The sequence below is a fragment of the Urocampus carinirostris genome, chromosome 3, assembly GCF_059441175.1.
Source record: "Urocampus carinirostris isolate Australia breed hairy pipefish chromosome 3, RoL_Ucar_1.0, whole genome shotgun sequence".
Lineage (NCBI taxonomy): Eukaryota > Metazoa > Chordata > Actinopteri > Syngnathiformes > Syngnathidae > Urocampus > Urocampus carinirostris.
The window spans coordinates 22,058,437-22,073,452 of NC_142351.1; the positions used below are offsets into that span (position 1 = coordinate 22,058,437).

The following is a 15,016-nucleotide window of genomic DNA, read 5'->3' on the forward strand; positions in this document are numbered from 1 at the left end:
AGTTTTGTTTTGGTCAAGTTAAGTATTGTTTAAAAAAAGAAAACAAAGAAAAAGCAAAAAAATATATAGTAACTCAAACATAACATGTTAAAAATATAGTCAAATACAAAATTATAGCATATTTACTGACCAAAATGAATAACCTGTATCATATCCGAAAGCCACCATGGACCCGAATGATAAAAACTTAAACTGATAATTCAGGCAAAAAGGATCATTTAAACTTTAAAAGAACACACAAAACAAACTGGTGCCAAGATTTTTTTTTTTTTACTTTCTATGGACAGCGTGCCTCAAGAATTTTTAATTAAAAAAAGGTTAAGTACGATAAGTTATATACTGTATATATTCTTTTTAAATTGTAAAATGGCTTGAGACTCCTTTAGATTAAGGGCTATACAAATAATGATGGCTTAACTTTACTTTTTGAAAAACATTGTTTTCGAACTGCGATACTTGATGACTTCAGACTGGCCGTGACTAGACTCAATTATTCCCTTTTAAAAAATAACTTCTTTTACACCTCAGGGAAAATTTAATCGTATTTGGAATTATTTTTGATACATGACTACCCGACTGGTTTGCCGCGAACCGTTATCTCAAACGCGTAAATCCTTCTTTGTTTTGACACTTTTTGCGACTCGTAGTTCGTGACGTGTAAGTCATCTGACTCTCAACCGGAAACGTATCAAAACAAGAAGCAGTTAAATTTCCTTCGATATTGCACCGAATATCTTCTTTCTTGATGGAGTCTACCCTGGAGCAACACCTCGACGACACGTAAGACATAAAGACTGTCTTTTTGTCTTGGTTTGTTTGGTATAGTCCCAATGAAACATATATATACACATATATTGTTTTCTCTATCTTTTGGTTTTCAGCATGAAGAATCCAGCCGTCGTCGGCGTTCTTTGTACGGACGAGCAAGGACACAACCTGGCATGTAAGCATACAAACGACCAGTTATATGAAACCATGTGCCGCAATTCATGACTCTTTGTATTTTATGATCAGAGACGTGTTCTTAAACGTTTCGTTCAAGGATCTTCCAACAGTTCTCCACATGTTTTCACAATAATATCCCAATTTCAAATGAACATTTGTCTGCTTTCTCAAATGTGTTTATTTGTGTAAATGACAGGGGGGGTGTAGTAGTTGACATGTAGGAGGGGAAAAAAAGCTGTAAAGTCCATCCATCCATTATCTGCACCACTTATCATCGGTAGGGTCGCGGGGTGCTGGAGCCCATCCCAGCCATCTTCGGGCAGTGGGTAGGGGACACCCTGAACTGGTTGCCAGCTAGGCACAGGGCACACAGAAACCGACAACACACTTGTTTATTCACACCTAGGGACAATTTGGACGATTAACCTGGCATGCATGTTTTTGGAATGTGGGAGGAAACCGGTGTGCCCTGAGAAAACCGGAATGGCCGGAGGAAACCCAAGCAAGCACGGGGAGAACATGCAAACTGCACACAGGAGGTTTGATCTCATGACCTCAGAGCTGTGCCGCACAGGCGCTCACCACTGCGCCGCCGTGCGGCCCTGCTGTAAAGACCAATAAAAGGAAAAAAAAAAACGATTACCCTAAACGGCCTCCATATTATATAAATTTCTATTTAAACTGGATTACGGTAGCAGGGTTCCCACGGATCCTTGAAAAGTCTTGAAAATAAGACCTTAATTGAATGAATGAATAAATGAAAACTTTGTTTTGAACATTAAAATAAAAACAGGACAATTGTCATTGAAATGTCTTAAATCAATTTTTGAAAGCCTTAAAAATGTGAACAGATTAATAGGATTTATATTTGTTTGAGCGAAAAAGATTTCAGAATTTTTTTTTTAATTCTCCGATTTACTTTCGTGGCAACATCAAGTGACCATGTTTTAGGTATACCCACAATACACATAGCAACTCCGAACAAAGACATTTACTTTGGACCATTCATTGGTCCATTATCTACACCGCTTATCCTCAGTAATGACAATGTGAGGGGAAACCCACACAGGCATGGGGGAGAACATGCAAACTCCACATGGGGAGGCTGCCGTAGCTGGAATTGAACCCTGAACCTCTGTACCGTGGGGCCGCCTGCTAACTACCCATCCGACGTGCTGCCACTTTGGACCATGTTAAAGTGTAAATTGAGTGAGAATGTTTTATTCTTTATTTTATGTCAACTTGGTCTTAAATATGATTAAAAATGGCGTTTTAAAAAAAAGGCTTGAATTTGACTTGCCTTAAGCTGTAGGAACCCTACCGTAGGATTGGTTTATTTTCTTATCAGTGATGGGGGGGTTGAGGTTCGTGTCTGGTGTTTCTTGTCCAGGGGTCTTCAACACAAAATATTGAAAGAGTCATATTAGACCCCAAAAAATAAATTATTCAGAAGCAGCAAAATATTGAACCTGAGATGTGCGCAAAATCAGAATCCATGGTCTCACTATCGCCCTCTGCCATTAGGCAAGATATTGGCCTGTCTCACTCAGCATTTGTAAATGCTCCACACAGTAATATGTTACATACTACTCCTTTTGAATAAAAGCATCACTAGACGGGTAATTCTCCATTATGGAAAAAAGTCCACGCAACAGGTAAAATATTACTGGACAAGTGACTTGTTGACAGCTTGCTAATATTATTATTCATTCTTTTGTGTGGGTCTGAGGTGTGTGCCAAATCAAAATCCTTGGTCTCACGATTGCCCTCTGCAATGAGGGAAGAGAATAGTGTGCTTCACTTTGCCCGTGCAGACGCTCAGTACAGCAAAGTGTTACATAATAATTGTATTTACTTATTTAATGCCAGACAATCTTTGCTGTTTTGTTTTCCATAAACACTGCCGCACTTTGCTTGCAAAATATTATTTCATTGCAAAAACAACGAACTAATGTATAAACGATCCAGGAACTTTGCAAGAACTTTTCAGTGCATGTTATTTCTGGTGACTTAAACTCATGATTTTGGTCACCATGGCGCAACTCTGTGGGCGTGCACAAAACGTCATGCCTCTTTGCCCATTTTTTTAGAAAGTAAAAAGTTCTGTTGAAGCATCTGTCTGTTCTTATCCATATATTAACTTTTTTTCACCACACTCTTTCACTATGCCTGCTCGAGGCCACCTACACACTTTCAATCCCTGGATACAGTCAGTAAAACTACGAAGTTGGGGGTTCTTTGATGTGTGGAAAAAGATCTGATCAAAGCCATTCCTGCCATCTAATTGTGATTTTTCAGTCTAAAATGGTTCCCAGAGGCTTAATACTTACCGATGAGCTGTTTCAAACCCCCTTTAACAGTTTTTCAAGCACTGTTCTTCATTGCGTTATTATATTTATAACCTAGGCCAGTTTTTCTAAAGTCAATGTTGTAATGTCTTTTTTTGCCTATAAACCCTGATGGTCTTTTATCTTTTTTTTTCTCTTCAGAGTTTTTATATTACATGTTTTACCCTTGCAGTGCCGTGTCTATCCCGATTCACAACGTTGATATAATTGACAATAGACATTTCTAATGCTAATTCCAATTCTTCTGAAAAATGTATTTATTAATTCAGGCACTGAATGAGGTAAAGTCTTCTCAATATAATGTGAATATCCAAAGATTGTGAAAAAGAAAATCCCAAAATTGTGAAGTTAAATAAGAAAGGGCTCTAATACCGAATTATTACAATCATTTGATACAGTACAATTCATTCTCCTGGCTGCACGTCACTGATTTTTATGCAATTGTGGCTGTCATGTATAGTTGACAGTTATTATTATGATGTTTTTGTCTGCCCCCTAAACAGGCCGCGGCTCATTGTCGGACGAGCACGGGGGCATTGTGTCTGTTTTGGCTAAACAGGCCGCCGCTCTCACCAGGGACCCGACGGACACGCCCACCGTCTGCCTTGAGTCCGACTCTGGGTGAGTCCAAACATTGATTTTGTTAGTCTTGAATTAGATCTTTGAAATGAATGACTGATCTTCATTTCTATTATAGTATTTTGCTTTTATTCTACAGAGTAGATGTTCAGAGGGGTCTAAATCTCAATATGGCTTTAGTATGTGTGGAGATGCTGCCATCTAGCGGGCAACTCCATAAGCTCAAGTAGTACAGTACTGTATTTGCTTTGTGGCTTTTCGTCTGTATTTTCGAACAAATATGTTTTTTTTCAAAGTTTTCGTTTCACTCATAGGCATAACCAGTCCGTTTTGGGGGGTGCTCAAGCACCTCCAGATTCAACCCAAGCACCTCCAAAAATTATAGCATGTTAAAAACTATTTTCCTTAATAAAAGACAAGAAAAGCTTAAAAAGAACTAAAAATGATGGATATAAAGGAAAAAACAAGTATAAATCAAACAAAAATGTGAACAGCAAAGCGTTGGAAATACTCCATAGCCTTTATATTGGTTAATTCCATTTGATTCCTAGCACCGCTCTCGCCTAGTGTCACATGCGGCTTAGCGGCGGAGTCTGTGGACTGGAGGCTCGGATGTAAATGGTTTGCATTTATTTGATGATTTTCAAGTCACTGAAGACTCAATGTGGTTCACACTTATCAATTCACACACACACTCACACGCCAATAGTGGTGACAGCCATGCAGCCTACCTGCAACTATTTTACCACTCAATACCATGACTTTATCATCAACACATACATACAACATCGTACATATTTTGTCGTGCTTGATTTTGCGCGGTCACCCGGAGAAGTTCATTTTTAAAGCTTTACACTCGCATCCTCTTGTTTTTCAGAAACATTTTGGTGAGGAGTCACGGAACTGTCACAGTCGCCATTCACAAGATTTCTTCATGATAACCACCTGAAAAATAAAGCGCACAGAAAAACCTGCAGTTTCTGTCTAAAACAGGGGTCTCCAACCTTTTTCAAACTACGAGCTACTTTTGTTTACTAATTTGTGCAAAGGCCACCCAGTTTGATAAACATTTCTAGATTAACTTATCATGTTATTAACATGTTGTTACTATGTGTTTACCAGGTTGATCATTGGAAGTGGGGTTCAATAGACTCAGTCAACTGCAAAAAAATAATTGGACTAGTAAATCACATTGACCCAGCACTGGTGAGCTATTTTAAGAACAGGTCTGTGGGCGCCTCAGCTGTCCTTGGGGGCACCACGTTGGAGACCCCTGGTCTAAAAAATGTCTTTAACCCTTAGCAATGTTTGCCCAGCCCAGATTATGTCAGTCTGCGTTTTGATGATCTATTCTAATATTATATGTACATCTATTAACAAAGAAGTGTCTTTTATATTAACAAGCGCAAATAAACTTTATCATGATTCAAATACGCGTGTAATGTCTCCAACCATTACCCTTTTTGGATCTTCTTAAAATTAGAAAACACATGATACATTTTTAAGCTAAACTGAATTACTGAGCACACATTTGGGTGAATAGAAATGCACACAAAACATTGAACTGTTTCTGCACGAAAAATATTAATTAGCCAAAAATGAGTAGTGATAATATCTAATCGTGACGATGTGTATTTCAGGGTCACTTTTTTTGTTTGAAGCAGCAACTTAAAGATTCCGCAGCATGTGTAACTTATAGCGCGTTGAGCGCTGTGTCATTTGGGAATTCTAACACCCAGTACATCGGAAGTTATTATTATTATTATTATTATTTGTCACATAATCAGAAGCTGATTATACAAAATAAACTGTAAGGAAACGCATGGAGGGAGGCACGGTGGATGAGTGGTTAGTGCATTCTTGGTACAGTTCGCAGGTCATGGGTTCAAATCGAGCTACCAGCCTGCCTGTGTGGAGTTTGCATGTTCTCCCCGTGCTTGCGTGGGTTTCCTCCGGGCACTGCGGTTTCCTCCCACAGTCTAAAAACATGCATGTTAGGTTAATTGGCTGGTCCAAAATGTCCCGAGGTGTGAATGAGCGGGTGAATTGTCTGTCCCTGTGTGCCCTGCGACTGAATATGTAAACTGGGATTGAACCCTGGACCTTTGCACCATGGACCAGTGCGCTAACCATCCAGCCGTTGTGCCGCCTGTAAAGGAACAATGTATCTTATTCAAAGCCCCCTGGCCGTAAAAATACAAACAATATTGATTTCACAATAGTAAGCAAAAATAGACAAACTAGCATACAAATTGACCTTTTGAAAATACAAATTACAATTTATTTTACATACCACAAGTGGTATATTTTGGAGATTATTGATTCCAATTAAATTTAATTTGTTCACATTATTCTTTTTTGGGGGGAAATCATTATACATGTACAGTGAAGTCTCGGTTATCGCTGTTAATGGGGACCGAGACCACCCGCGAAAACTGAAAATCCGCGAAGTAGCAGTGCCCCTTCAAAAATGCTTAGAAAAACGTATACAGGTATACAGTATACCCCCCTGTATACAGTACACCATATAGAATACGGGTAGGGAGAGAGAGAGTGAAATTCTTGTTATAACAAAAAATAAACCCGTAAAATATGTTGTCTGTTTACAATAACAATTGAAGGTCTAGAACACTATTCTACCGAACAATTTACTTACGAACAACCAATTATCGTTATCAGCTTTCAAAAACAAGCAAACACTACAATTAGCTAACATAATTAGTCTGTCGTTTTGTGCAACAAATTAACATTAATAATTTCTATTTCTGGGGGTTTAAGATTACAGTAAGGCAGCACGGCAGCGCAGTGGTTAGCGCTTGTGCGGCACAGTTCATGTCATGGGAACCTGTCGTGGGTTCAAATCCAGCTCCAGACTTCCTGTGCGGAGTTTGTATGTTCTCCCCGTGCTTGCGTGGGTTTCCTCCGGGCACTCCGGTTTCCTCCCAATTTCCAAAAACATGCATTTCAGGTGAATTGGCCGGTCCAAATTGTCCATAGGTGTGAATGAGCGAATGAGTTGTCTGTCCCTGTGTGCCCTGCGATTGGCTGGCAGCCAGTTCAGGGTGTCCCCTGCCCACTGCCCGGAGATGGCTGGGATGGGCTCCAGCCCCCCCGCGACCCTAATGAGGATAAGCGGTACGGCTAATGAGATGAGATGAGAAGATTACAGTAGTACATGTATAAAATTGTACCATACCATATAGAAAATGGGTGTAGAGAGAGAGAGAATATTATACAATTATGTAATTTCTATTTTTGATTTAATATTTTTCATTATTATTAATTTTAAATATTTTTTGATATTTTTAATTTTTAAATATTTTTTAGACCTGCGAAAGTGGAACCGTGAACAAGCGAGGTTCCACTGTATAACAAAAGTTGAGGGCTTCCCCCCTTTCAGTGCAAGTAAATACATTTAAAATGTAAAACATATGCAAAAGAACTTTAAAAATAAAGGAGAGAAAAAACAAAAACAATATATGGTGTTCGCATGGTACCAGAGCTGCACGGAGGCTGACAGAGGGTGGCTGCAGAGGACAGCAAAAACAGCACAGCACATCATTGCCTGCCCTCTCCCCTCCTGGATGGACAACTACTCCACATGGTGCCTCAGCAGAGCCCAAAACATCATCAAGGACAGGTTACATCCAGGTACCCAACTGGTCGGCGGCGCCCTCTGTTGGCTGCGGCTGCATCGGCTCGCTACAACGGGTCAGGTGCAATCGACATTTCGTTCTGTGTACATTGTTACACAGAATGACAATACAAGGAAATTATTATTATTATTGTTATTATTATTATTTTTGACCTGATGCCCTCTAGAAAGTGCTTCAGGTGCATCAGTGCGAAGAACCGACAGACTCTGCTATTCCTCTAGCCGCCTGTTGGTGGTGTCATGCTGTGTGGTCAAAGGACAAAAATAAATGAACAATTGAATACCCTCAACAGCGGCTTTTTTAGCATGACATCACCTAGTTCTCCATTAAATGAAGATTTTATAGGTAATGACACCCTGGAAGACTTATTAGGTTTTTGTGTATCGATCACGTGACCCAGCGCAGCTAAGCTCCCCTGTTGTTGACGACCCCACCCCGCCTCACTACGTCTCCCCCTTTCCCCCATTTGACTTGCGCCCTCGCTCGCAAGCGTCTTGCAGAAGGTGAGAAGGATGCAAAGAGGACCGAACCGCAACGCGTAGAAGAACAGGCTAGAACCCGGGCGGATGCACAGGACTCTGCAACCATCCCATCCTCGCTTGCTCTCAACACCCCACCCCTAACTCTTAAAATGAAAAGTTATGGCCGGAGGAGAAGAAGAAGCCCCTGTTGATGTGCCTTAGAGGTTTGAGGATACTTTTTATTCACAAACTTTTTTTTCAATCGACTGCATGCTTTGACTTCGCTAAAAATATAACGAGTTATTTATGGCAAAAGCGCCGCCCTCCGCGACCCCCCTCTCAACCTCGTCCGTTCTTCTCACAGGTGGCCTGCAGAAGACGATGACAGGCGCCTTTTAACTGTCATTCTGTGAAGAAGAAGAGGACCAGATTGAGGAGGGGGCAACGCATCGACGGCACAGCCATGCAACCCGGCTGCACTCCGGAGATAACCACTCGAGGTACCCTCCACCCAGTTTTGGCAGCCCCCCCTGTGCGGTACTCTTAGAACAGTACGCGTACGCTTTGCACTGCACATACGAGCCTGTGTTGCCTTGACTTACGAATTGATTTCGCAATGCCGCTATAAATTAAATTACTCGTATCTCATTGAAATACCAATAATAGGTTGAGCAAGCAAATGGTCAAATTCATTTGACTGGCCAGTTTTTGGGGCTTTCTCAATGCCCGAAATATACAATTTCTGCGTGGAATGGACCGATTGACTTTTGTTGTCATTTTAAATTGATTTAGGAGAATTGGCATGGTTCATGCATGATGGAAATTTGTGTCATTCGTCATAACTTTTTGAATTGGCGCAAAACTATTTACAATGTTTGTATATGCTGCTTGAAAAGCACTATTATATTCCCCAAAATCATTTTACTGTACATAGAAACAGAACATATTTTGCGTTTTGATATTCTTTATAAATCATCTATCTACTCTAAAGCTCTAAACTACCGTATAAATACCGTTTTGTGTGTGTGTGTGTGTGTGCGTGTGAGTTTGTTTGTGATTTATAGGCTCCAAAACGGTTCAATTGTTTGTTATGAAAATTTACACAGTTGTACTTTAAGCGACTCCGGATGTCTTCATGTAGGTTTCGTGTCAAGGCACACTAAATAAATGCCAACAAAATCGATAAAAATCCGTTTTTGCGTGGTCTGCTTTCAGGGGGTCTCTAACGCCCTCTAGTGGCAAAATTGGATACTGACCACTCCAAGCATCCAAATGAAGTATTCTATTGGCCAGACAATGCCGGGCCAATTATAAAACTTTTATAGAAATGCAATGACTCAAATGAACTGATTAAGACTCTTTGCCTTATTTTCTCTAAACAACCAATTGTAAAACTGGCACGGGTCAGATTGACCTATAAACTTGTGTTGTCTTTTAACTATTCAGCATCTTCAGTGGATTAACTAGCATGTTTTGGTGTTTACATTATGTAAAATTAGTTTATTAAATGTTCTAATATAATATGTTCAATTGTTCAATTCGACCGATTAACAATTTGAAATTCAAACCTGATGTGGCTCAGTATGACCTGTTAAAATTTTTTTTGGGTTAATGGGACTTGTTCTTGCTTTGTAAATCATAACTCATTAAAAATGTATTGTAAAAAAGCAGCAGTTCAATTTCACCCGGCAATTGTTTTATTTTTTGTAATGTTACATACCTTTGGGTTCATTTAAACTGTTATTTTGTTTGTGTTTTGTATGCAAAAGTTCAAAATTCCTATATATTACATAGTTAAAAACTGTGGGTCAATTAGACCCATCAACTTTTATTGTGTTATATTAATTTGGGTTGATTTAACTAGTCGTTGTGTGTATTAAATGTGCAGCAGTCCGAATTTTCCCAATAAAATGGACGAGTTTAACACCTTGGTTCAATTTGACTCATTAATTGTTATGTGAGTTTGCTTAAACTGTCACAGTGGATAAGTGGTTAGCGCGTCAGCATCATGGTACAGAAGTCCAGGGTTCAATTCCAGTTGCCGGTTTCCCTGTGCGGAGTTTGCATGTTTTCTGTGTCTGTTTCATCCAGACGATCCGGTTTCCTTCCACATTTTAAAAAACATTTATGGCATGTCAATTGGTGCTTCCTAATTATGAATACGCGTGTGAATGGTTGTATGCCTCCCTGTGCCCTGCGAATGACTGGCAACCGGTTCAGGGTGTCCCCTGCCGACTGCCCGAAGAGGCACCCTCACGAGCCTACTCAAGTCAAGTAAAGTCATGTTTATTTGTATAGCCTTTAATCACAAAGTCTCAAAGGGCTGCACAGACCACACATATATGCAACATCCATTGTAGCCTGGTCATCCTGGAAAAGGGATTACTTCATGTGCAGTCCCTTCTCAAAGTTTCTTCATTCTTCTTATATTGAGGTTTTGGAGTTTTTCCTTGCCCTCATGTAGGTTTTGAATCGGGGGATGGTGTATTAATGGATAAGCAGTGCAGAAAACAAATGGATTCAAACAGTTGTTTTTGTGTCTATTCATGTCAAGGCAAGTCATTTTTATTTGTATAGCCTTTAATCACAAAGAGTCTCAAAGGGCTGCACAGGTTATTGCACAGACTATTATTTCAGACTATTATTACACCACACCCTGATCTGAAACAAACATGAGGGCAAGGAAAAACTCAAAACCTCAACATGAGGAAAATGAAGAAACCTTGAGAAGGGACCTCCTATGAGGTAATACCCCTTCCAGGATGACCAGGCTGCAATGGATGTTGCAATTACAAATAGTACAGAGATATTGTCAACAAAAAATATAGGTTATTCATATGCCATTAAATACACAGCCGTTAAAATGTTGACATCAACATTTGATGATTAAAATCAGTAGGTCATTATGACCCACTATAACTTTTACTGTTACAATATTTTGGGTTGATTAGGCGATTGTTTTGTGTGTAAAAGATATACAGTAGCCCAAATTTACGATAACATTTAATGGTTGAAAAACAGTGTCTGTCTCTACTAAGGCATATTTATTTTGTCAGAGACATTGTATCTTTTATCAAGATTTAACCAGTGAGCCAAACAACCACCGAGGTGGCACAGCACCGGGGCCTGAATGGAGAACGCTCTCAAACCTGCGGATCTCTTCTTGGCTCTTAGGATCACTCGTATACCAACATTTTCGAAAGCCTCAGACAGGAAAATAGGGGAATGCTCCGCCTAATGAGATTCTATCTGCAACCTCTGTGGAACCGTTTAAATCTAGGCTTAAAATACACTTCTATTCTATAGCTTGTGCAGCCTGGTCATCCTCGAAGGGGTATTAACTCATGTGCGGTCCCTTCTCAAGGTTAATTTACCTCATGTGGAGGTTTTGAGTTTTTCCTTGCCCTCATGTAGGTTGTAGATCAGGGGGATGGTGTAGTAATAGTCTGTAGTTTTCAATAATCTGTGATATGTGCAGCCCTTCGAGACTCCTTGTGATAAAGGGCTATACAAATAAACATGACTTGACTGGATCAATTTGACACATTAACTTTTACAACTTTATATTATTTTGGGTTGATTTAACCTGTTGTTTATGTTTGCATTGGATGTGCAGCAGTCAAAATGTACCCATTTACATTCAATAGTTAGAAAAACACAGTTCCTATTTGACCTATTAAATTGTACTATTTTAGATTATTTGTGGTTGACGTCATCTGTTGTTTTTGTGTGTATTAGATAGGCAGCAGTCCAAAATGACTCAACAACATTTAACTGTTAAAAAAGCTGAGGGTTTATTTGATTTGTTTATCTTTTTATGTGTAACAGGTAAAATTGCCAAATTTTGGGTGTTAAATAGGCACTAGGTTACCTTTACTTGTTACTTTTCTGCAGTATTTTTCTGACGTTGAGTTGCTTTTTTGCCATTTCATAGATAGAAGTTACATCTTAGCAATGCTTTCTTTACGTAAATGAAAGTAAATGAAACAAAAATTATTATATTTAACAATTGTTTTTGATTTGTGTAACCGACTGCTCAGCTCACTCAATGGTCTCCTTGCAGGTGTTAATTTTGAAGCGCCCGACCTCAGAATGTCACGCAGAAACGTTGACTTGTGACCTTCGTTCCGAAGCAAACCAGCAAAACAGGTGACACAAAAAGACCACTTATTTTTGGGGGGGAAGGCTGCCCTGCTTGTTCAGTTGGTCACGCTAAATGTTTTGGTTATTTGTGTTTTTATATTATTTAATGGAACAGTCAGACAAAATAAGCCCACCCCGAAAACAGAAAAATGGAGAGAATAAGTGGAATAAGTCAAATTAGATCCAGGTAGAAGCTGTATTTTCTTTACGTTGGCCTGTACAATAGTGTAAGATGAGTGATGACAGGTGAGCCACCAGAGCATGATGGGAGTGTAGTTTCACTAGACTTGTCGAGAATTGTCAGTGCAAATAAAAGGATTGTCCGTTAGTCGACCTCCTACTTGTCAAACAAAAAAATGTGTCTTTTCTACCAACTGTTCTGTGTCCTTCAAAAAGAAAACAAATGCCGGAGTGCTGCAGTCATGCAGGATTCTGTAATTAGTCTGAAAGTTGATCCGACTTTTGAAAAGGTGGCTAGTAATGCAGTAGTGTAATAGTGTTTCAAGATTGTAGAAAAGGAGGATATAATTGTTTGTACTGCTAGGATAGTCGTACACAGTAGTATCAGTCTTCTATGAGTGTTGGGTAGGGTTACTTTAACCTGATTACTTTCAATTACTTTTGGATTACTCCAATACCAAATATGCTAATAAAAGACAAAAGAAACTAAATATGAATAAAATTACTAAATTTTGTGCAGGCTTGGGGAGTAACGGAATACATGGAACGGCAAAAATGATGTTGGCAAGCTGTTTGGATTTATTTTCATTTTGTTTCTGTCGCATTTTATGTTAGTTTTGCCGGAGTTCAAAGAGATCAAAGCCAGGAGAGAAAGCTTACCACGTGTTGGGAGTGATAATTTTATTCATATTTAGTTTCTTTTGTCTTTTATTAGCATATTTGGTATTGGAGTAATCCGAAAGTAATTGAAAGTAATCAAGTTAAAGTAACCCTACCCAACCCTGAGTGTAATGTAGTAGTGCAGTTCAGTTTCATTGTAGCACTCCCAATGTAGAATAGAATACAATAGAAAAGAATAGAAAATACTTTACTGGAATAAGAGCTTGCTCTGTCCACTCCACGCATCGGCCCGGTATTGCAGTACCTCCGGGAACGGTGCATTCGCAATGATCGCAGCAAGGCTTTAAGGCTAGGACCTTAGCTTGGCCTTTTGGCTGAGAGTATGAGTCCCGGCTCCTAGGCTTTGTAGCGTATTATGAACTGACCGATAACGGATAATGGATAATGAATAAAGAAGATAGAATAATAACCCTTAAAAAATCCCCCCTGGTAATAACGTATTAAACATTGTTTGCAACGAGATTAGACAGACATAGTGGTCTAGGATATAAAAAAAAGTAAGAAAGACTGAAAAGAGAAAAAAGAGATAGGCAAAAATATTTATGAGTGTGTGCAGTGTTCCCTCTAAACTGCGCGCGTGCGCAATTGTGCACTGCTCGCACACTCTCAGCGCACAAGAAAATCTAGCCAGCGCACAAAAATGAGGGCTCAAAATGACTTATTAAGAAGCCAATTAAGTCAAAGTTACTGTGCACGAAGGTAAAAATACACGGGTTCCCCTGACGTTGTGTCCTAAATGCGGTATTTTGAAGTCGAGTAAAGTTGAATAAAGTTAGTACAGTTTGTCGAGAATCGGCTTCTTCGGCTCGGCTCACCAAAAGGAACTGGCTCCTTCGGGTCCTAAACAGCTCTTCAGGTTGTTTTTGCTTATTTAATCCCAATATGACCAAATATTATGTAAAATTATGTACAAAATGACTTAAAGGAAGGGGGGAATAGAACAAAAAAGAACAAAATACCAAAATGAAAAAGTAGTGAAAAGCTGAGAAAAAAAATAAACAAAAGGAAGAAAAAAAGAAGGAAAAATTTAGAAAAAAAGCCAGGGAAAAAGAAAAGAAAGAAATGTAGGAAAAAAGTAAATAGAACAAAAAGAAAAATGCAACAGCTCGGAAAAAATGAAATGATCTGCATTTCTATAGCGCTTTTCAAGTCAATGACTTCCCAAAGCGCTTTACATTGTGCTTCACATTTCCCAATAGTGGCCTTGCAGCCATGTGAAGCGCTAACCTGCTTATTGGGGGTAATTGGGGGTTCAATGTCTTACCCAAGGACACTTCGACATGTAACACGGACAAGCCGGGATTCGAACTGGGATCCCTTAATCCTAAAACGATCGCTCTACCTCCTGAGCTACTGCCGCCCTCAAAAAAAATAAACACAATGAGATTTTTTTAAAGGAATTTTTAAAAAAGTAGAAAAAAAAACACGGAAAAAAGAAGAAAAAGTTTGTGTTGCATTCAAATAATTTCCAATTATATCAAGTGAATCTTGTTGCCACATTGTACTTCCACTAAAAAATGTGATTAAGTACAGTTCTGTGTCTTACAACCGACTAAATAAGCCCCCGAAAATGTTAATATTATGCGACAAAATATATCAGGAAATAAAAAGAAATGGATATCTTGTGAAAGAATTGTAAGAACAAACGACGTTTGTAGGCCGTACAACCTTTGCAATAGTACACAAGTCAATTCATTCAAAAGAGAAAAATAATTTTGCATTGCCGGAAACTCAGCAAAATGTAACTTGATGTCAAGTTTTGGACATGTTTGATAATTAATTCTCTTGCCACACTTGGGATTATGGTTGCTCACTGTTGTTTCAAGCGTGGCTCACCGACTTTGTGTGAACGCTCAGACCCGTGGAAAATTAGAGGGAACATTGAGTGTGTGTATGTAGTTGTGTTGTAGGGTCAATTTCGTAGTTACATAGTGTAAACAGCAAAATAACCAGTGTTAGACTAAAACTAATGTACAGTCTTAATATGAGTGTTTTCCTGTAATTCAACACTCACTTGTTTAAA

General features: G+C 39.1%; 2 protein-coding genes across 3 annotated transcripts in view; both read left to right on the forward strand.

The window, feature by feature from the left end:
* The first annotated feature begins 647 nt into the window (after positions 1-647).
* lamtor5 (late endosomal/lysosomal adaptor, MAPK and MTOR activator 5) lies at positions 648-5,303 on the forward strand. The gene is made up of 4 exons (XM_088329896.1): positions 648-780; positions 882-943; positions 3,797-3,914; positions 4,750-5,303. Exons 1-4 carry the CDS (start codon positions 746-748, stop codon positions 4,808-4,810), a joined length of 276 nt encoding a protein of 91 aa, XP_088186022.1. The 5' UTR covers positions 648-745; the 3' UTR covers positions 4,811-5,303.
* Positions 5,304-8,011: 2,708 nt separating this feature from the next.
* The window catches only part of slc16a4 (solute carrier family 16 member 4), a 49,094-nt gene continuing 42,089 nt past the window's right edge, over positions 8,012-15,016 (forward strand). Inside the window, exons 1-3 of one of the 2 annotated variants that reach the window (XM_088331064.1) lie at positions 8,012-8,213; positions 8,354-8,489; positions 12,053-12,138. The gene's annotated coding sequence lies outside the window, so the exon portion shown is untranslated. The remainder of the gene's footprint in view (positions 8,214-8,353; positions 8,490-12,052; positions 12,139-15,016) is intronic. The other variant, XM_088331065.1, reaches the window with a different exon arrangement.

What these genes read in the sequence shown, in the direction of transcription:
- lamtor5 (XM_088329896.1), top strand. Translation starts at nt 746, where the DNA reads ATGGAGTCTACCCTGGAGCAACACCTCGACGACAC. An exon ending in GAGCAACACCTCGACGACAC is followed by an intron (nt 781 to 881) that starts GTAAGACATAAA and finishes TTTGGTTTTCAG; the next exon opens with CATGAAGAATCCAGCCGTCG. An exon ending in TGCCTTGAGTCCGACTCTGG is followed by an intron (nt 3,915 to 4,749) that starts GTGAGTCCAAAC and finishes CTTGTTTTTCAG; the next exon opens with AAACATTTTGGTGAGGAGTC.